General features: G+C 42.2%; 2 protein-coding genes across 4 annotated transcripts; one reads left to right on the plus strand and one right to left on the minus strand.

Annotated features, from left to right (window-relative positions):
• Positions 1–787: 787 nt before the first annotated feature.
• On the plus strand, positions 788–5,661 carry tcea1 (transcription elongation factor A (SII), 1). 2 transcript variants are annotated; one of them, XM_086129447.1, is made up of 10 exons: positions 788–1,029; positions 1,415–1,477; positions 1,994–2,099; positions 2,495–2,591; positions 2,685–2,830; positions 3,340–3,396; positions 3,479–3,633; positions 4,076–4,222; positions 4,322–4,393; positions 5,102–5,661. In XM_086129447.1, exons 1-10 carry the CDS (start codon positions 955–957, stop codon positions 5,108–5,110), a joined length of 927 nt encoding a protein of 308 aa, XP_085985573.1. In that variant the 5' UTR covers positions 788–954; the 3' UTR covers positions 5,111–5,661. The 2 variants fall into 2 exon arrangements, with proteins under 2 accessions (XP_085985573.1, XP_085985572.1); XM_086129446.1 differs by having other exon boundaries at positions 789–1,029; positions 2,682–2,830.
• Positions 5,662–7,017: 1,356 nt separating this feature from the next.
• rgs20 (regulator of G protein signaling 20) lies at positions 7,018–16,431 on the minus strand. Of its 2 annotated transcripts, none has more exons than XM_086129448.1 (5): positions 16,072–16,431; positions 10,759–10,925; positions 9,950–10,024; positions 9,645–9,879; positions 7,018–9,410 (listed from the first exon to the last, which is right to left on the minus strand). In XM_086129448.1, exons 1-5 carry the CDS (start codon positions 16,258–16,260, stop codon positions 9,222–9,224), a joined length of 855 nt encoding a protein of 284 aa, XP_085985574.1. In that variant the 5' UTR covers positions 16,261–16,431; the 3' UTR covers positions 7,018–9,221. The 2 variants fall into 2 exon arrangements, with proteins under 2 accessions (XP_085985574.1, XP_085985575.1); XM_086129449.1 differs by lacking the exon at positions 16,072–16,431 and adding an exon at positions 12,820–12,928.
• Positions 16,432–16,580: the final 149 nt, after the last annotated feature.

Raw genomic sequence — 16,580 nt, forward strand, 5'->3', positions numbered from 1 at the left:
AGCATAGAATCATGTCAAAAGAAATTGTCTGACATGTACTGTATACTTGTTTTGGCAGGGTGGGATGGTTTAGTTACCCAATTATGTAGCACGATAAAAATAAAGAAATCTCATCTTTGGACTCACTGGCCACAAAAAGCTAGCATAAAGTTAAGACGGGCAATTTGCGATGTGAACATTATTCTCAGCTCAAACAATGCTATTCAGGAACCCACTCTCTTGACCAGGAGACAGCAGAGGTGACTTGAACAGTTACCATTGACAAGTAGGCTGCATAATCAGATTGGAGATTTCTCAGGCCTAATAGGGATTAGCTGGAAGATTTTTGCGCACTAGCTCGAGGTAGAAAAAAAGTCAGAGCATGGGATAAAACCACCTGATGAATGGGTCACCGACATTTATAAGCAAAATCTAAGCCCTTCTTTCATAGTTAATTGATACTATGGAACAGTGGTTCTCAAACAATGTCAAATGTTGTCTAAAGCGCTTTGTTACAGCTACAACTGTTGTGAAAGTGCTGGATAAGTAATGATAGATAATGATAGCTACACCACTAAGCCATTACAGTATTTATAAAATATAAGGAGTGCTGTTTTCCATGATTTAGTTTATTTTAAAATATTACAAATAATCTACAACATTAATCAAACACCTCAACTGTAAATATTACCCCCCCCCCCCAAAAAAAAGAGTAACTATACCAAAACTGAGAAAAGCCGTTCGGACTCCGGAGTCGTTGGTTTGTTTATCCGTCTCGATTATCTCCCCCTTCGTCCATGGGGCATCGATTAGTCAGGTCTGCTACACAGCGGAGGCTCGGGGATCCGCCGCCTCGCCGCTCGAGCGCCGCTGCTTTCATCGGAGTGGCGTGCTCCCCATCTGGGATTGCCTTTTCCTTCTTTGTCTTTCCACTGCCCTCTCTCAGCGCGCTTCGTGTTCGGCTTCCCTGTCGCCATGGGCAAGCGGGAGGAGGAGGAGATCATTAGAATCGCCAAGAAAATGGACAAAATGGCGCAGAAGAAAAACGGGGTGAGCGGCGTTGCAATGCAATGTGATGTGAATGAATGCCAGCCAGGCTAAACGGACGCTGATGGAAACGGTTAGCTAGAAAGAAAAAAAGTGTCTCTCTTTCAACAAAACGATCCTCTACGGTGACTTTTTCGCCAGTGTTGGACCCTTTCGCTCAACGTTCAGCGTCCAACGATGGCTAAAAAGACGCCTCGGTAGGGGCTAATGTACCTGTTATGTTTTAATGCTAAACTATAGGCTAGCTGTTAGCCGCTAGCAACAACAACGGCGCTCAAACCGTCACCGAACCCCCACAACGGGGTGCAATGTTGACAAATGGAGCTTCGTGGCATATCGACATGTGTGACTGCGTTTTTAATAGTTGTCTTGTGTTTTTGCCTCACAGTCTGGTGCTTTGGACCTGCTCAAGGAGCTACGCAACGTCCCGATGACCCTGGAACTACTTCAGGTAGCCTGAAAAAGCGCAAAGTAGTGCAAGACGGTGGTGCCTTGAGATCCGAGTGAGCCTACTTGCGAGTTTTTCACAATAGGTGACATTCCCAGAAATCTTGCACTCAGCAGCAGTTTGGTAAATAGTGAACACTTCTTCCAAAAGAGGCATCTTAATTTTACTGTTAACCAAACAAACAAAGACAATTACGCTGTTGTATGTGTTTACAACAATCACACGACATTCCCTGAAGAATGGCCTGCTATTTTATATGAATAATGCAATCATATAAAAGATGATGATAATACTCCATTGAAGTGCCAGCAATTACAATCTATCACAAAGCACCGTTGTAAATTCAAATTATGGATCCTTTAAAAAAAACTCATATATATATATATATATATATATATATATATATATATATATATATATAGGCTAGCTGTTAGCTATATATATATATATATATATATATAGGCTAGCTGTTAGCTATATATATATAAAAATAAAAAAAGTCTGGGTTTTCCATCACAGTCGACCAGAATTGGAATGTCTGTCAACGCCATCCGAAAGCAGAGTACCGATGAGGAGGTGACATCCCTTGCCAAGTCTTTGATTAAATCATGGAAGAAGCTTTTGGGTAAGTAAACATCCATTTATAAAACAACCTCCTTGGCCCGTGCTGTTTTTATGTTGGATCGGCTGCTGGGAAGTCACTACAGTACCACGTTGACCATCTTCCTATTAGCTATTTTACTACACTTTTGACTCAATGATACATAGATGCTCATGTTCAATCATATCTATATCGCAGACAACTCTTTGTTTGTAGTTGGGCTTAAATTAAGCAACTGCTGTATCTGTTAGCAGCAGAACGACTGTTAACATCCACCACTGCAGATAGTGATCCGCAGCTTTCTTTGCATCATCGTGAGAATTTACCTCCTTGAATTCAATCTCTGGCTGTCTGATTTCTATTGGAATCTTTCATCACGCACCTGTTGCGAAGTTATTTGTCCGTCTTGGTATTTGCAGATGAGCCTGCCAGTGGAGACAAATCTTCAGACGACAAAAGGAAAGATACGGCCCCCGTATCTCCCTCGCAGGGAAGTCCGGAGGCAAAGGAAGAAAGGTAACAAACTGTCCTCTCTTGAGTCCTATTATCTGCTTGTTTTCTTTCCTTGCGCGTTCGTATTGACGTTGCTGTGTTGCTTTACGTTAGCAGCTCCAGCAGTAACTCCAGCGGCAAGAGCGAGCATGCCGACGTCTCCACCAATTCGTTAATCAACACCTTCCCTCGTGCTCCCGGCACCGCTGACTCCATACGGATCAAGTGCAGAGAAATGCTGTCCAACGCTCTCCAGGCCGGAGGTATCAAGATTAGTGTTACTGCCATTACCATTTGTAGTAGCGGTGGTGCGTGTGTGTGTGTGTGTGTGTGTGTGTGTGTGTGTGTGTGTGTGTGTGTGTGTGTGTGTGTGTGTGTGTGGTAGTACTGACTCATTGGTGTTGTAAATAAAAAGCTGACCCTAATGGCCGGCACCCCGCAGAGTTTGCAGGAGGAGGGGATTCCTCCGTCTTTAAAAAGTCACAATTTCAGCACCAGCTCCGTGCTATAGAATGGACCTATGTACAATTTTAAAGAAGGAAGTTATTTTTGCTCCAGATGGCACCCCGGTCACTTGGAATAAACAAAAAACGGATGCTCATACACCTCCGTATTTTCTGCTGGAAATACGCCACGAGCTGCCGTGCAGAGTTCCGTTAGTAGCTCTAACAGTGGTAGTCATACCCGCAGCGGTTGTAGTTGCAGTGGTACTCGTAGTAGGAGATTCCTCTGTTGATTCCATTCAGACCGTCACTTCTCCCTTCCCTTACAGACGACTACATCGCCATCGGTGCCGACTGCGATGAGCTTGGGGCGCAGATTGAGGAATATATCCTTTGCCGTGAAAAAGTGGCTTTAAAAAAAAAATTAAGCCAATCCAGAGTTGTTTTTCCTTGACCGCCGCTCCTCACGCATATTCCAAGAGTTTAAGAACACGGACATGAAGTACAAGAATCGCGTGCGCAGCCGAATCTCCAACCTTAAGGACATGAAGAATCCCAACTTGAGGAGGACGGTGCTGTGCGGAAGCGTCACCCCCGAGCGCATGGCCAAGATGACCGCAGAGGTGCATTCACCACCCAAATTGATCCTAATTGTTCTCAGATCAGTGTGTGAAACTGTTTTCCATATTTGTCATACAGCGCCACTCACTTTAAACTCTTTTCAACATGGTTTATAGTCTGAGTGCAATTTTTCCTTGGTCATACTTTTTATTTTCTGGAAAGGGGGCCACAACCAATTAATGGCCTTTCCATTAATTTCATTGGGGACAGATGATTTCAATGCTTTGATTTGCAAGCACGGTCACGAAATAAATTCGACTTAAAGGCACCGACCGTATGTATAAATGACACTGCTCAACACATTTTTGCTAATTGTTTTAATCAGATGCAGGCACACTTATTGATTTTTTTTACGCTGATTCCGCATCTCCCCTTGTGTATTTTCCAGCTCACTTCGGAAAGGGCTATTCATTGCATTCATGTTGTTATTCCTCCTCCGCGCAGGAAATGGCCAGTGACGAGCTGAAAGAGATGAGGAAGAACTTGACCAAAGAGGCAGTCAGAGACCACCAGATGGCCACCACGGGGGGCACGCAGACAGATCTCTTCACCTGTGGCAAATGCAAAGGCAAATGCTGCACCTACACACAGGTACCTTAGCATCAGCACGATAGGTTTCGCTCCGCTTTTGCCGCTTCGACTCGTTTCGTCTGGTCACGGTTCAATTGCTCCCGTTTGCGTTTTCCGCAGGTTCAAACTCGCAGTGCTGATGAGCCCATGACCACGTTTGTCTTCTGCAATGAGTGCGGAAATAGATGGAAGGTATGTTGCTTTAATAGACACAAGGGATGCACGATAATTGTTTTTGTTTTTTTGTTTTTAATCCCCGCTGTTAGCTATTAGCTTAGCCGTAGCATGGCATGGCCGCTCCACTTTTGCTTACATCGCATACGGCACCTGTCAGACTCGACAACAATCTACGGAGGTCCCGCTGGCCTCGCACAAGTTTCACATTTCGGATTGTCAGCCCCCAATCATTTTCCAAACAGATAGGCGTGTGGGGGGAATCACTCTTAACGCACCCCACGCCACAGGATAGTCGTGAAGGGTAATTTGTCAAAAATATTTGATCGAGTTTTTACTTACCGGTACTTTGATCAGAAGACGGGAAAAATGCACAAAGTAGCCCCAATATTTGGTCCACAAGTACCCCGCATAATTGTTATTTCATGCCTATCTCTGGAGAAGTAAGTATACATAGAAAAACACATCTAATGATTTTTGGGATATTTATGGATATTTTTGTTGTTCTTATTCATTGGTATCATTTGTATTGCCAATGAATCCTTTATTTATTTATCATAATTTTTTATTTATTTAAATAATGCCAAAACTTATTTGTTGACACAAATGTGAGTTTTTTTTTTTTTTTTTTTTTTTTTTTTTTTTTTTTTTTGGTGGCTTGTTTCATTTTGTGCGTGAAAATTTTCAGCTGCAATGATATGGACTTTTTCGATGTGTTTGTCTTAGTTCTGTTGAGTGTGCAGGCATCTTCCTTTGGCGCTTGGCTGAGTAGCAAAATTCCCGGACCAGATCATGTCAATGGGCCGCAAATTGGAGCGTTTAATATTTTTTTTCTTTTCCTTTTTTTATCATGTGGTGTACAGACGGTACACCAAACACTGTAAAGAATGCCACTTGGCTTTGGAATGGACTAAACTCTTCTGTTCATAGTTTGAGCTAATTGTAAGCCCTACCCTCTCTGCCTCCCAGCACCGTCAAAATGCAATCTTTTACTATTGTGAATAGTCATTTCCCCACTTAGATGTATGCAATCAAGCTTGACTCGTTCTTTTATCAGCAATTTTTTTTATATATGTAGATTTAACACGCTGGACAGTGTTGTTATGCTTTCCCTCCACAACAACACTGCATTGTTTATTTAATTTCCCAATAAAGTGTAGTCCATTTGATTATAAAACAAACAACCTATGATTTGATGACAATTTTGATGAATTCAAGTGCATCACATGAAACTGAATCCGGATTATATTGAGCAATTATGAATACAATTGTGCCTTAAAATACGAGTGACTTGATTTACAAATTTTGTTTTATGAAATGTGAACCGACAATTTATATTTCGAACAATGCAAGACAGCAACACAAAGGGGTGTATATGGATGTACCGGTAGTTCAATTGTTTGGATGCTAGGTTAGATTTCATCTTTTGGGGGGGGGGGGGGGGGGGGGTGATTTTAAAGAGGTCACAAATGAACACTCTTAAAGTTCTGATCTCCACATTGAAGCAATGCCGTCCTTGTGTCATAAATACATGAGGGTGGAGAATTTATGCTGTTTTCTTTTGAATTAATTTTAAGAATACTCAGAATATAGCTCAGAATATTCTGAAAACCGAGTCGAGGCAATTTTGCGTCGAAGCACCACAACAACTCAATTTGGGCTGAGAAACACGCACTTGAATAAATCATGAGGTAAATTAACCATCAATTAATCCCCAAGTGTATTTTATATATTTATTAACCGTACCCCGAGGCTCTCATGCTGCTCAAAAGAGTCATGTCAGAGTGTGGCTGTAGCTTCTTGACCTTCCGTCCCACGAAACCAAGTTGAGTTGAGTTCATCTCTCATGAGAAAGTCAATGCTGCAGAGACTGCGCAAACATGCCCCCCGCTGGCTCTGAGCGGTATCTAATCAGCCACGAAGCAAAGGTTTTGAGGCAACGTCGTGGCATCATCGTAGCGGCTGGACTATTAACAGTTTGTAAACGTTGAACTGTTGCAGCTGAGGATAGTGAACGTAAACGATGAGGCAGTGAAACCACCAATAAATCACTTTTCTTCGTTTTTAAAATATGGGATAGTCTGAATGTTCTCAACTCCTGGTTCTTTGTACGTGATCAAAAGAGTCATGTCAGACGTGCATGTAACTCCTCTTCAAACAGCAAACTAGTTGAGACCAAATCAACAGTACCAGGCACTGCACTCACATTTGTTTCTAAATGTAAATAATCAATACTCAGAAAGACATATCGTGAGACTGATCAATTGATTTTTCACCAGACTAAGAACACATTTTACAAAAGAAACATTTGAGAGTGTTTTAAAATCATTGTGCTTTATTTTGTCTCAATCAAAATGCCCACAAGGTATCATGTTCTTGGAGAATAGCATAAAACCTGAAAACTAAAACCATACACTGTAAACGTTGACATTGTTTTGTTTTGTTTTTTTAATTATTTAAAAAGGTCATCTTTTTCTCTCAGTAAACGCAGCGCAAAAATGAACACATTTCATATATCGTAAACAGAAGAAAAAAAACTATAATTAATAGGCGTCGCGCCAAAACCGCAATTTGGTGCGTTTGAGGTTGATCTGCACTCGGCAAAGACGTCGATCAGCCAGCCGGGTTGGAACCCCCCCCCCCCCCCCCCCCCCCCCGACATCTTGTTTGGTAGTCGCCACAACAACAACAAAAAAAAAAAAACATCGGAAACGCATCGAGGTCGACCGATGCGGGGGGGGGGGGGCATTGTTCCGCTCAGCTGGCTGTTGTGCTCGGGTCCAACAAATAGAACAAAGCACCTTTATAGCGAGAGTTTGCCCGTGAGAAAGATGTCGCCCAAACGGAATGTCAAGGCACTTCCCATACCGCCCAACCCACCCGCCCATCCTTTCGAGCAACACGGTCATGAAAGCAACAAAAGTCAAAAAGGAACACACAAAAGCATCAGACACTTGGCAACTTCGATCGTAGCGACAAAAGGATGCTTGCCGTGAATGCCAACCCACGACTAGCAATCGTATCAAATCTGCCCGCTGACTTGCGAAGTGGCGTGTTCACTGTACGACTGCCATCTGATTAGGTCAACAGTCGTTCAATGCAGTCTTACATTGTCCACAAGCAGTTGGAAATATAATGAATCATTTAAGAAAAAGTACACTCTCAAAAATCATGTTCATTTTGTGACTTTTTTCGAATGCGAAAAAAACATTTCTTTATATTTAAAAAAAAAAATTAATGTGGAGTTTTAAGAAACTGAAGTAATTTGTCATAAATTATCAGATTGTCACTCTCCTACAAAAATGCATCTCCACAAAAAAAAAATATCTGAAAAACAGGTTCTTCCTATTTTGGCTAAAAAGAAACATTAACTGTTAACCGAAAACGTTGTTTAGATTTTATATCTCCATTTTATTCTTGCTCTACAATAAAACGCATATCACCACAATTTGAGACTACTAGCCTAATTGTCCAAAGAAGTTTACTCTAGCGCAGACGTGCAGTTATGGAACTCAAGACTGTCACAATCGGCACGTTGCACTTGAGCTTCTTTTATTAGTGTGACATTTTCCCCAAACTTTGGACATCTCCGTTTTACACACTCTTACCTCCTGCCCTATCACGCGTATTGCTCTGCAGAAATAGTTTAGAAAAATAATCACAGCGAAAACCCGCAACATAGTATAACATTTGCAACATAAAATTATAATGATGTGATATAAAGCCAAAAAGTGAAGTGTAATGCGGCAAAGGTCGCTTTTATGCTTTTGTCTCGCAGTCCAAATTGGGATACTAGTGTCGCATAGCGTCTGACTAGAAATGGTTGCTTTTGTTTGTGTATTTTGTAAGTTACGACAAAGCTTGTTTCTCCAACTTCATTGGAAGGTAATGAAATAAATAATCCTTCAATGTCAGATGAGTTGTACATTTAAAACTTTTGAGATGCTAAAGAAATGTCTTCATTTCATTTTCTAGTTAGCATAACTTACACTGTCCTCAATGACAGTTATTTAGTGATACGAGATAAAACACTGTTTGACATTTCATCGTAAATAAGGTGCCTAAAATAATCGTCAATATTTTATATTACTTTCTCAACCTAATCTAAATTGTATTCCAAAATAAGAGTTTGGGCGAGTAAACACAGTAGAAAAAAAGTCACAATTACTAACGTCACACAAAAGGAGTTGCCAAGTCACGCAAACCCAAGAGTTAGACTAGATTATTAAAAATAAAATAAATAAAAAGCAAGGTGAAACCAAGGTCAAAGGCTGCTACACACTCCATCCCCACCCCCCAGCCCCCACTGAGGAAGCTACCTGCAAGGTGGAGCTCGTGTGTTGCCATTGCCTTTGAACTTGATTCTTGTCACGCAGTTCAATATCTCCACAGAAAATACCCATAGTTCCATTTGTACTATTTACATATTCACACACACAAAATAATTGACAGACAAATTGATTATTAAAATAATATATACTTCAGAATGTGTGTGTATATATATATATATATATATATAATCAAGTAGGAATCATTTACCCCTTCCTGTCCATTGAGCATAAACCATTTTTTAAATTGTCAACTAAAATAGATTAGTTCTTTGAAAAGAAAGGAGTCAAAGTAAGAGAAGTTCCTTTGGAATGTTGTGTCGCTATGTTGGAGTGTGAGCAGTACTTGTGATGTGGAGCCCTCGCAAGATGCTGAGACCTGAGTGTCCCCGAGTGTTGAGGCTGCCCGCTTGGTCGGCGTAAATCCTGCACTGAACACTAGAGAGAGGGCGGGGGTGGGGGTGGGGGGTTACACACCAAAAAAAGAGGGTAGTGGATCACAGGTCTTTTTTTTTTTTTTATGATTCGGGCGACTGCTCGGACAGAGCGTTGAGCAAGTTTTTGTATGCCGAGGAGTTCATGTATCGTGGGTACGAGTCTCTTTGCATGAGTGTGTAGATCTGCAGCTGGGCATCATCAAAGGTGTGCGAGGTGGGCTCCTGCATGTTCCGGTTGATGGATTCACGCACCCGGGAGTCCAAGCTCACCTGAGTGGGACGAAAAACAAGCACTTCAGAAAAAAAACATTTAATTGTGAGGGTACTGTAGCTGTGGCAATACGATTAGATCGCTACGACATTAAGATATGATCGTGGGAGATGATGATGTCTTTCATGGCGCTAATAGCAACAGGGTCAGGAACCTGGTTGTGTTCATAATTTTACATTGAGACAATTTGCGCAGATATCAGTCATACGATAAAGTGTGGCAGGTAGGTAGACCTCTTTCGGGGAGAGGATGGAGATGTAGTCCTCGTAGATGACCCGGGCCTTCTCCTCCACGGCGCCCTTGTTGCTCTCCTTGGCGAATTCTTGGCAGGCGAGCCAGAAGAGCATGTTCTCCTCGCTGAACTCGGTGCGCAGGAACTGACGGAAGGAATTGCGTCCGGCCGGGCAGCTCATGAGCTTGTCAAAGGACTGGGCCCAAGAGTGCACCTCCTCCAGCGTGGGCCTAGGACTGCAAAAACCCCAAAAAATCAAGATGCCGCTTTCACGGATGACAAACAACGAGATGACTTTCCACCCACCAATCTTCACAGTCCGCGGTCTCTTCCTTGACGTCGTACGATGCCTTCCGGTTTCTCTCGTCTCTGTCCTCGTTCCTGAGAACAACAGACATGTAAGTATGACATGACGTCCATCCGTTTTCCAATCCGCTTAATCCTGGGTGCTGGAGCCTATCGGGCAGTAGGCGGGGGACCCCCTGAACCGGTTGCCAGCCAATCATAGGGCACACGCAGACAAACAACTATCCACGCTCACACTCACGCCAAAGGACAATTTAGAGTGTTCACTCAGCCTGCCATACATGTTTTTGGAATGTGGGACAAAACCGGAGTACCCGGAGAAAACCCACACAGGGATAACATGCAAACTCCACACAGGGAGGCTGGAGCCAGAATTGAACCCACGACCTGTGCACTGTGAGATCGATGCGCTAACCACTGGACACCGGGCCGCCCTGACATGACGTAAGGCTAGTTCTTTTTTTTTTTTTGCTTCTTTTTACAACATTTTGTACATTGAGGGTTAGTAGATCAGCGTAGTGCTTCCCAAAATGAACATTGGAAAATGAGCTGAAAGTATGGTGGCCCCAAAGGGTCAAAAAGGCCCAATACTGGACTACTCGTGGTCGGTGGGGTTTGCAACAAGCCCATTGACGAAAATTGGATGAGCTGTTTTAAGGTTCGCTGTGCATCGTCAGTTCCAAGCAGAAATACCGTGACCGCAGCCCCCGAGGGTCAAAAAGGCAAACGGCATTCAACGTGGTATTTTTGTGATCCTTATGATTTGCTACTGGTGTGTGTGTGGGGGGGGGGGGGGGGCAGGAGCCTACCAGGAGCAGCTACAGCAGCAGCACCAACAGAAGCAGCAGGCGTTGGACCCCCGCGGGTTGGCCTGGCCCTGCTGGCCCTGGTGGGCCGGTGCAGTCCCCCCCGCTGCCGACTCCTGCTGCACCGACATCTGCCTCTTTCGCATCTCCATCGGCTCTGATCCCATGGGCTGCGGGGAGGGGACAGTAGGACGTTTTATGGGAAGCACAATTATTGACACTTTTAGTCTTGACTTTTGGCTCATGTCGCAAATGAGTGGAGGACAGAGAAGAGGGGAAAAAAAGCGGAACGGCTTTTCACTTGCACTGTCGATTAAAAAAAGTAAATAAATCAATAAAAATTGATGCATGTTATGTATATCACATGCAAGTAAAAGTAGATAATTGTATGTATATGTACAGTATTTATTACATTATTTCAATGAATCGCCAACAGGAAAAATGGAAACAAAAGCTTACCTGTAAGAAATCAAAATTATTAAATATGTTTGTATTTCATAATCATTTACAAAATCGCATTTTTACGGACATATACAGTATTTTTTGAACTTTATCGATTCCCTAGAGGAAAACCAAAAGCAGAAACATGTCATGTTTCTTTGAACTGATCAAAATTAATAGAATAGTTTTACTTGTTTTAATTTACTTATCCCTTAGAAAAATACAGTGATTTAAGAAATCAGTTCATTCAAAATAAATATAAAACTATTCTTGAAATGTAATTGAATAATAAAATGAAAATACAAAAAGTTTTGAGCGTCAAGATTTTGTACCAAAAAACTGAAAAATCCCAATATTGTATTTGAAGTTCATGTTTTGGGAAAGTGGGAGGGAACCGGAGTACCCGGAGAAAACCCACGGAGGCACGGGGAGAACATGCAAACTCTACACAGGAAGGCCGGGGCCGGAATTGAACCCCGCACCTCTACACTGTGAGGCGGATGTGCTAACCAGTCGACATCCGTGCCACCGCTATTCATTGAGACATTTCAAATTCTCTCAGCTCATCAGTACAGCACGAATAATTTTCAATCTATGCAGATGATAAAGAATAAACGTAAGTACTTTTACATCATTTGTACGTGTGTTACTGCATCGTTTGTGTTCAGTGCATTTTCTGATCCACTTTATCATCACAAGGGTTGCGGGAAGTGCCGGAGCCTATCCCAGCTGTCTTCGGGCAGTAGACGGGGTACACTGTGAACCGGTTGCCAGCCAATCGCAGCATTTGTGTTCAATCCGTTGCTTGAATTGTTATAGCACCCAACATAAATGCTAATTACCGTTGGCGTGAAGCCATGAAGCGAGCAGCCTGAAAGGCTAAACTATGTGTTTGTTTATGCAAAGTATGCTTTTCTTTGTTTATGACTGCTTATGTTTGGTTTGACAGTAAACTTCAACTGGCAGCGGCATCAACAAGCTGGCAGACTCTTTTTTTGATGAATTGTTACATATTTGATTATGGTGAAGGGAGTTCGCTACTACCTTGCAGCACTCGTGTCGCGCCACTGTATCTTATCAATAATGATGTCAATATTTTTAATGTGTGTGTGTGTGTTAGCAGATGCATGCAGTGCAAGGTCTTAATGTGCCAACAAAAGGTGTCATCAGCAGGTCAGACAGTACTAACAAATCCTGTCATATCATTTATGTAACACACACACACACACACCGTACCTGACACAAGGGGGGCGGGGTGGTGGTGAATAGATTGTCGGAAAAGATAGATGTATGTATTTTGACGCAACTGATGATACAAGATTTCGTCTTTTCTCTGTTTGAAAAAAATGTATGCGTGCAGATCTCCAAAACCGATTGAATGGTGAAGAGGAGGGAAAAAGAGGAGGGGGTGGTTGGCGGGGGTATCCACCACACTGCACTCTGGTTTGATTATTGCAAGCAAATGATTCTTTTCTAAATCGCAAATCCCCGCAAAAAAAAAAAGCGGAGTGGGGGGGGGGGGGTATAATACCCCCACTCCTCCGCACTCCTCCTCTTCTTCAATCCAGCATCCTCCATTCATAGCGCGCGCACACACACACACACGGGACGGGCCATACTTACAATTCCACCATGTATGCACAGCGACAAGCGGTTAAAAAGCAGATAATATGTAGAAAAGGACACGCCGCTCTTGATTACATCCGATGTTCAAAGCGCTTCTTCTTTTGCCCCCCGCTCCCCTCTCCTCGCCACCTCCACCTCCTCCCGGACCGGCTGCTGCGAGTCACTGCGCATGCGCATTCTCTCGACTCGGATCAGCCGAAAGCTGTTTCAGAAAGTGTACGTCGGCTCGTACGTTGGTGAACTTAACTTGACTCCCTGCACAATTATATGTGTTCTCTTTTTCTCAACTTATAAATAGAAATACATTTGAGGGATTTTTTTTTTGCTTTATTCGTGTTTTTCCTTTGTTAAAACCCTTGAGGAAAAAAACTTAACAGATAATAGATTAATAGACTTTAAAAAAACGTGATGACAGTAATTCTATAGAGCAAAGCAATAAAATACACACTGAAACAAATTAATTCAAATAACACCTACAATTTAAATGCAAAAATGCTATTATTATATTTCTATACGTTACAAAATGTTTGTTTTATAAAATATCAAAATATTAACAATGAAAATATGACCATGTTGTAAATTATATATGTGTCAATGTCATGATCATTTCAATATTTTGCACATATTATTGCAGTGTATATTTAATTGTAAGATTATATACGAAAAAAAATATTTAAAAAATAGTCGAAAGTGTTGTAAATTTGCTTGTAATTGTAGTATAGCGATATTCAAATTTGACTGTATTAGTCTTCGGGGGGGAAATGGGCGCGCGTCCGTGTTGTGACGTGCAAATCTCAAAGCCCTTTGACAGCCGAGACGAAGCAGGGGCAACACTGACATCTAGAGGTAAAATTAAGTACAGAAACGATGTCTCCCTTTTAGAGTCGTTCGCAGTACATCTCTATTATTTATTGATTTGAAAAGCCTTTTCCATCGTATTTTTACTCTAACGGGATGGGAAACCTAAAACTAGAAAACAAGGATTTGCAAATAATGTAAACCTACATTCGATTGAATATACTAGACATTTAATGTTCAAACTGATAAACGTTATTGTTATTCGCAAATAACTATTAATTTTCTGAAATGTTCCTGAGCCCATGTGGGTTTTTGATGCAGTGCCAAATATTTATAAGATATTATTACATTTTAAATAAACGTTGGTATTTATAAAACATCTAATATATTTTAAAAAATAAATTATTAAAGGTATTTTATATATGTGAACCCCTACCGTAAAAATAAAAACATACATAAATACAAAGATATACCTTTATTTTGATATCATTCAATTTTCATAATTTATCCCAAAAATTACAATAATACAAGCGTGTCTATGCAAGTCTCGGAGCAGCTGTTACACACCAATGCTCATAAAATATAATAAAATCGATCAATTTTCATGAATTTAGTGTGGAAATAGTAAAAAGATTCCCCCTCCCCTCCCTGAATACTATTGTATTGTACAACACTGTGACAGACTGGAATACAAGTGAGTACAGTAGTTTATAATTGCAGCTGGACTTGATGTTTTGCTGTACATAAGCACCAGATGGCACTCAACTGCTGTGTCTTTACTTCTTTTTTTTTTAATGCACAGAATAGTTAAAATGATGTTTGGAATGATGTTAGAAGCATGTGGCCATGTCGACCAAATTGCTACTGCTGTAAAAACTCAAAAGTCCCTTCTGCCAAGATGCAGTAGTTGCATCTGGGCCCCCAGAGACGTGAACATGTGACCTGCTCGACAACACTTCATTTAACACTTGACCCTTCACGGCGTTACGCAACGCCGGACGACAAACTGGCCACGTGACCGTGCACCATACTCTCTGACTCCTATGTGTGTGTGTGTGTGTGTGTGTGTGTGTTGGAGCGGATTTGGGTCCGAGTGTAGAATAATGAAAACCGGTGAGTGTGTGATGAAAGCAGGATTGCCAGGTTTGGGGGGAATGGGCTTATAGAGAATGAATGTTGTATATATTTTTTGATGGTGAAGTTGGGCAGTGAGTGATTAGCACTGGCGTCTCACAGGAAGAAGGTCACGGCAGCTTGAATCAGGCAGTAATGGGAAGTGTACAAGAGTAAAGAGGACTACCGCTGTATTGGAAAGCCGAATGAGATGATAATAAAGTCAAATGACTCACTTGGAGTGTGCATCTTGATTTGGTACATATCTTCACGACACACGGTGCAATATGATTCAAGGACAGTTGGATTTTGAAGTGGAACGCTTTGGATTCGGTGGGATTACAATTCGATTCAATATGGTAGGGCTCAGTTTGAGAGGGTATGATGCAGTTAAATTCTTGTTGCCATTTTACTTGCATATAATTGAACTTGTCAGTACTGTAAATGTGGCACTTCCTTCATAACTAAACTGCTGCAACGGATTAGTGGCATATTCATTGGTTTCAATGGGGAAACATGATTTGTTTTATGAATGAGTGAGGAGCCATCACAGCACGAACTTTGGATGTTTTGGTGTTCCATATTCACCAGCGAAATGGCCCATACAGTCCAGTGTTGCCATTAGATTGCGCAGGTGTACCTCATCTTGTGGAAATGACATCAGCTATCTGGAGACACAACAACTTTCTCTTTTAATCTTCCTAAGCCTCCAGTCAGACGTGCTTTAGTCGCCACAAATAGACATTTGATGGGAAGCCACAGTTGCCAGCCAGGCTACCGCTAAGGCACTGACAGAACAGGGACACCTGAACTGTTTGCCAGCCAATCGCAGATAGCTATAAATTAATTACATCATAGGTAAATTGGGTAAAAATGTCAATAAATTGGTCGAAAGTGGGTCGATGAGTATTGAAGTGGGTGAGTAGATAAATATGAAGCTAGGGACCTACAGTATAGGTAGATAAATTGTTAGGTAGATATTGATGGATATTAATTGTAGGTATGGGTACATTATTATAGGCAGTTGGGTAGGTAATTATGTATTGTATGTCGTCTGTAGGCGGGGAGGTATTATAGGAATTAAGTGGTGGTTGGGTAGATGGGTAGGGTGGTAAATTGGTATGTAGACAGGTAGGCAGATAGGAAGGTAAGGTGAGTGGGTTGATGGTAAGTGGGTATTGAAGGAACAAGGTATATATTGTTGGTAGGCAGTAGGCACTGTTATAGGTTTGTTGGGGTTGTTGTTGGTTGTAGGTTGTTGGAGGGTCGCAAGGTAGATAGGTTGGAGGAAGGTAGGTAGGTAGGGGAGTAGGCCGGTCGCGTGTCATGGGTGCGTACCTCAAGGCACACCATATCCTGCTCATCATGGTCGTGTTCATTGTAGGTGACGGCGCAGCCAATGCCTCGGCGGCACGCCCGGGTTAGTCTCTGTATACGATGCCACATGAGGGCGCGGCGACGTCTGACCCCCCTCAGTGCCGACGTGGGCCTGACCTCCCAACACTCGGCCCCTCTAGGGCGCGGCATTCTCCCGGAGCGAGGCCCCCGCGCCTCTCGTCATCATAGGAAATCCACATTGCCCGTGGCATGTCTGAGGCCGGGATGCGTACTGCTGTGCAGAGCGATGATGGAAGAGAGGTTGAATGAAGGAAAGTGTTTGTGGGGGAAATGGAGCGCAGATGGGGATTAGGACAATGTTGGGACAGATTAACGCAGGAGGAAGACGAGTGAGATTCACGTGACACTTGATTACGTCACGGTACGATAGTCTCAGTTTTATCCTTCAAATAAAAAAAACTATCTCATACTAAAATGTATATTTAAGATCAATTATGAAGGCAATTAAA

The sequence above is a fragment of the Hippocampus guttulatus genome, chromosome 14 (genome assembly GCF_054856545.1).
Source record: "Hippocampus guttulatus isolate MCC_2025c chromosome 14, RoL_Hgut_1.0, whole genome shotgun sequence".
Lineage (NCBI taxonomy): Eukaryota > Metazoa > Chordata > Actinopteri > Syngnathiformes > Syngnathidae > Hippocampus > Hippocampus guttulatus.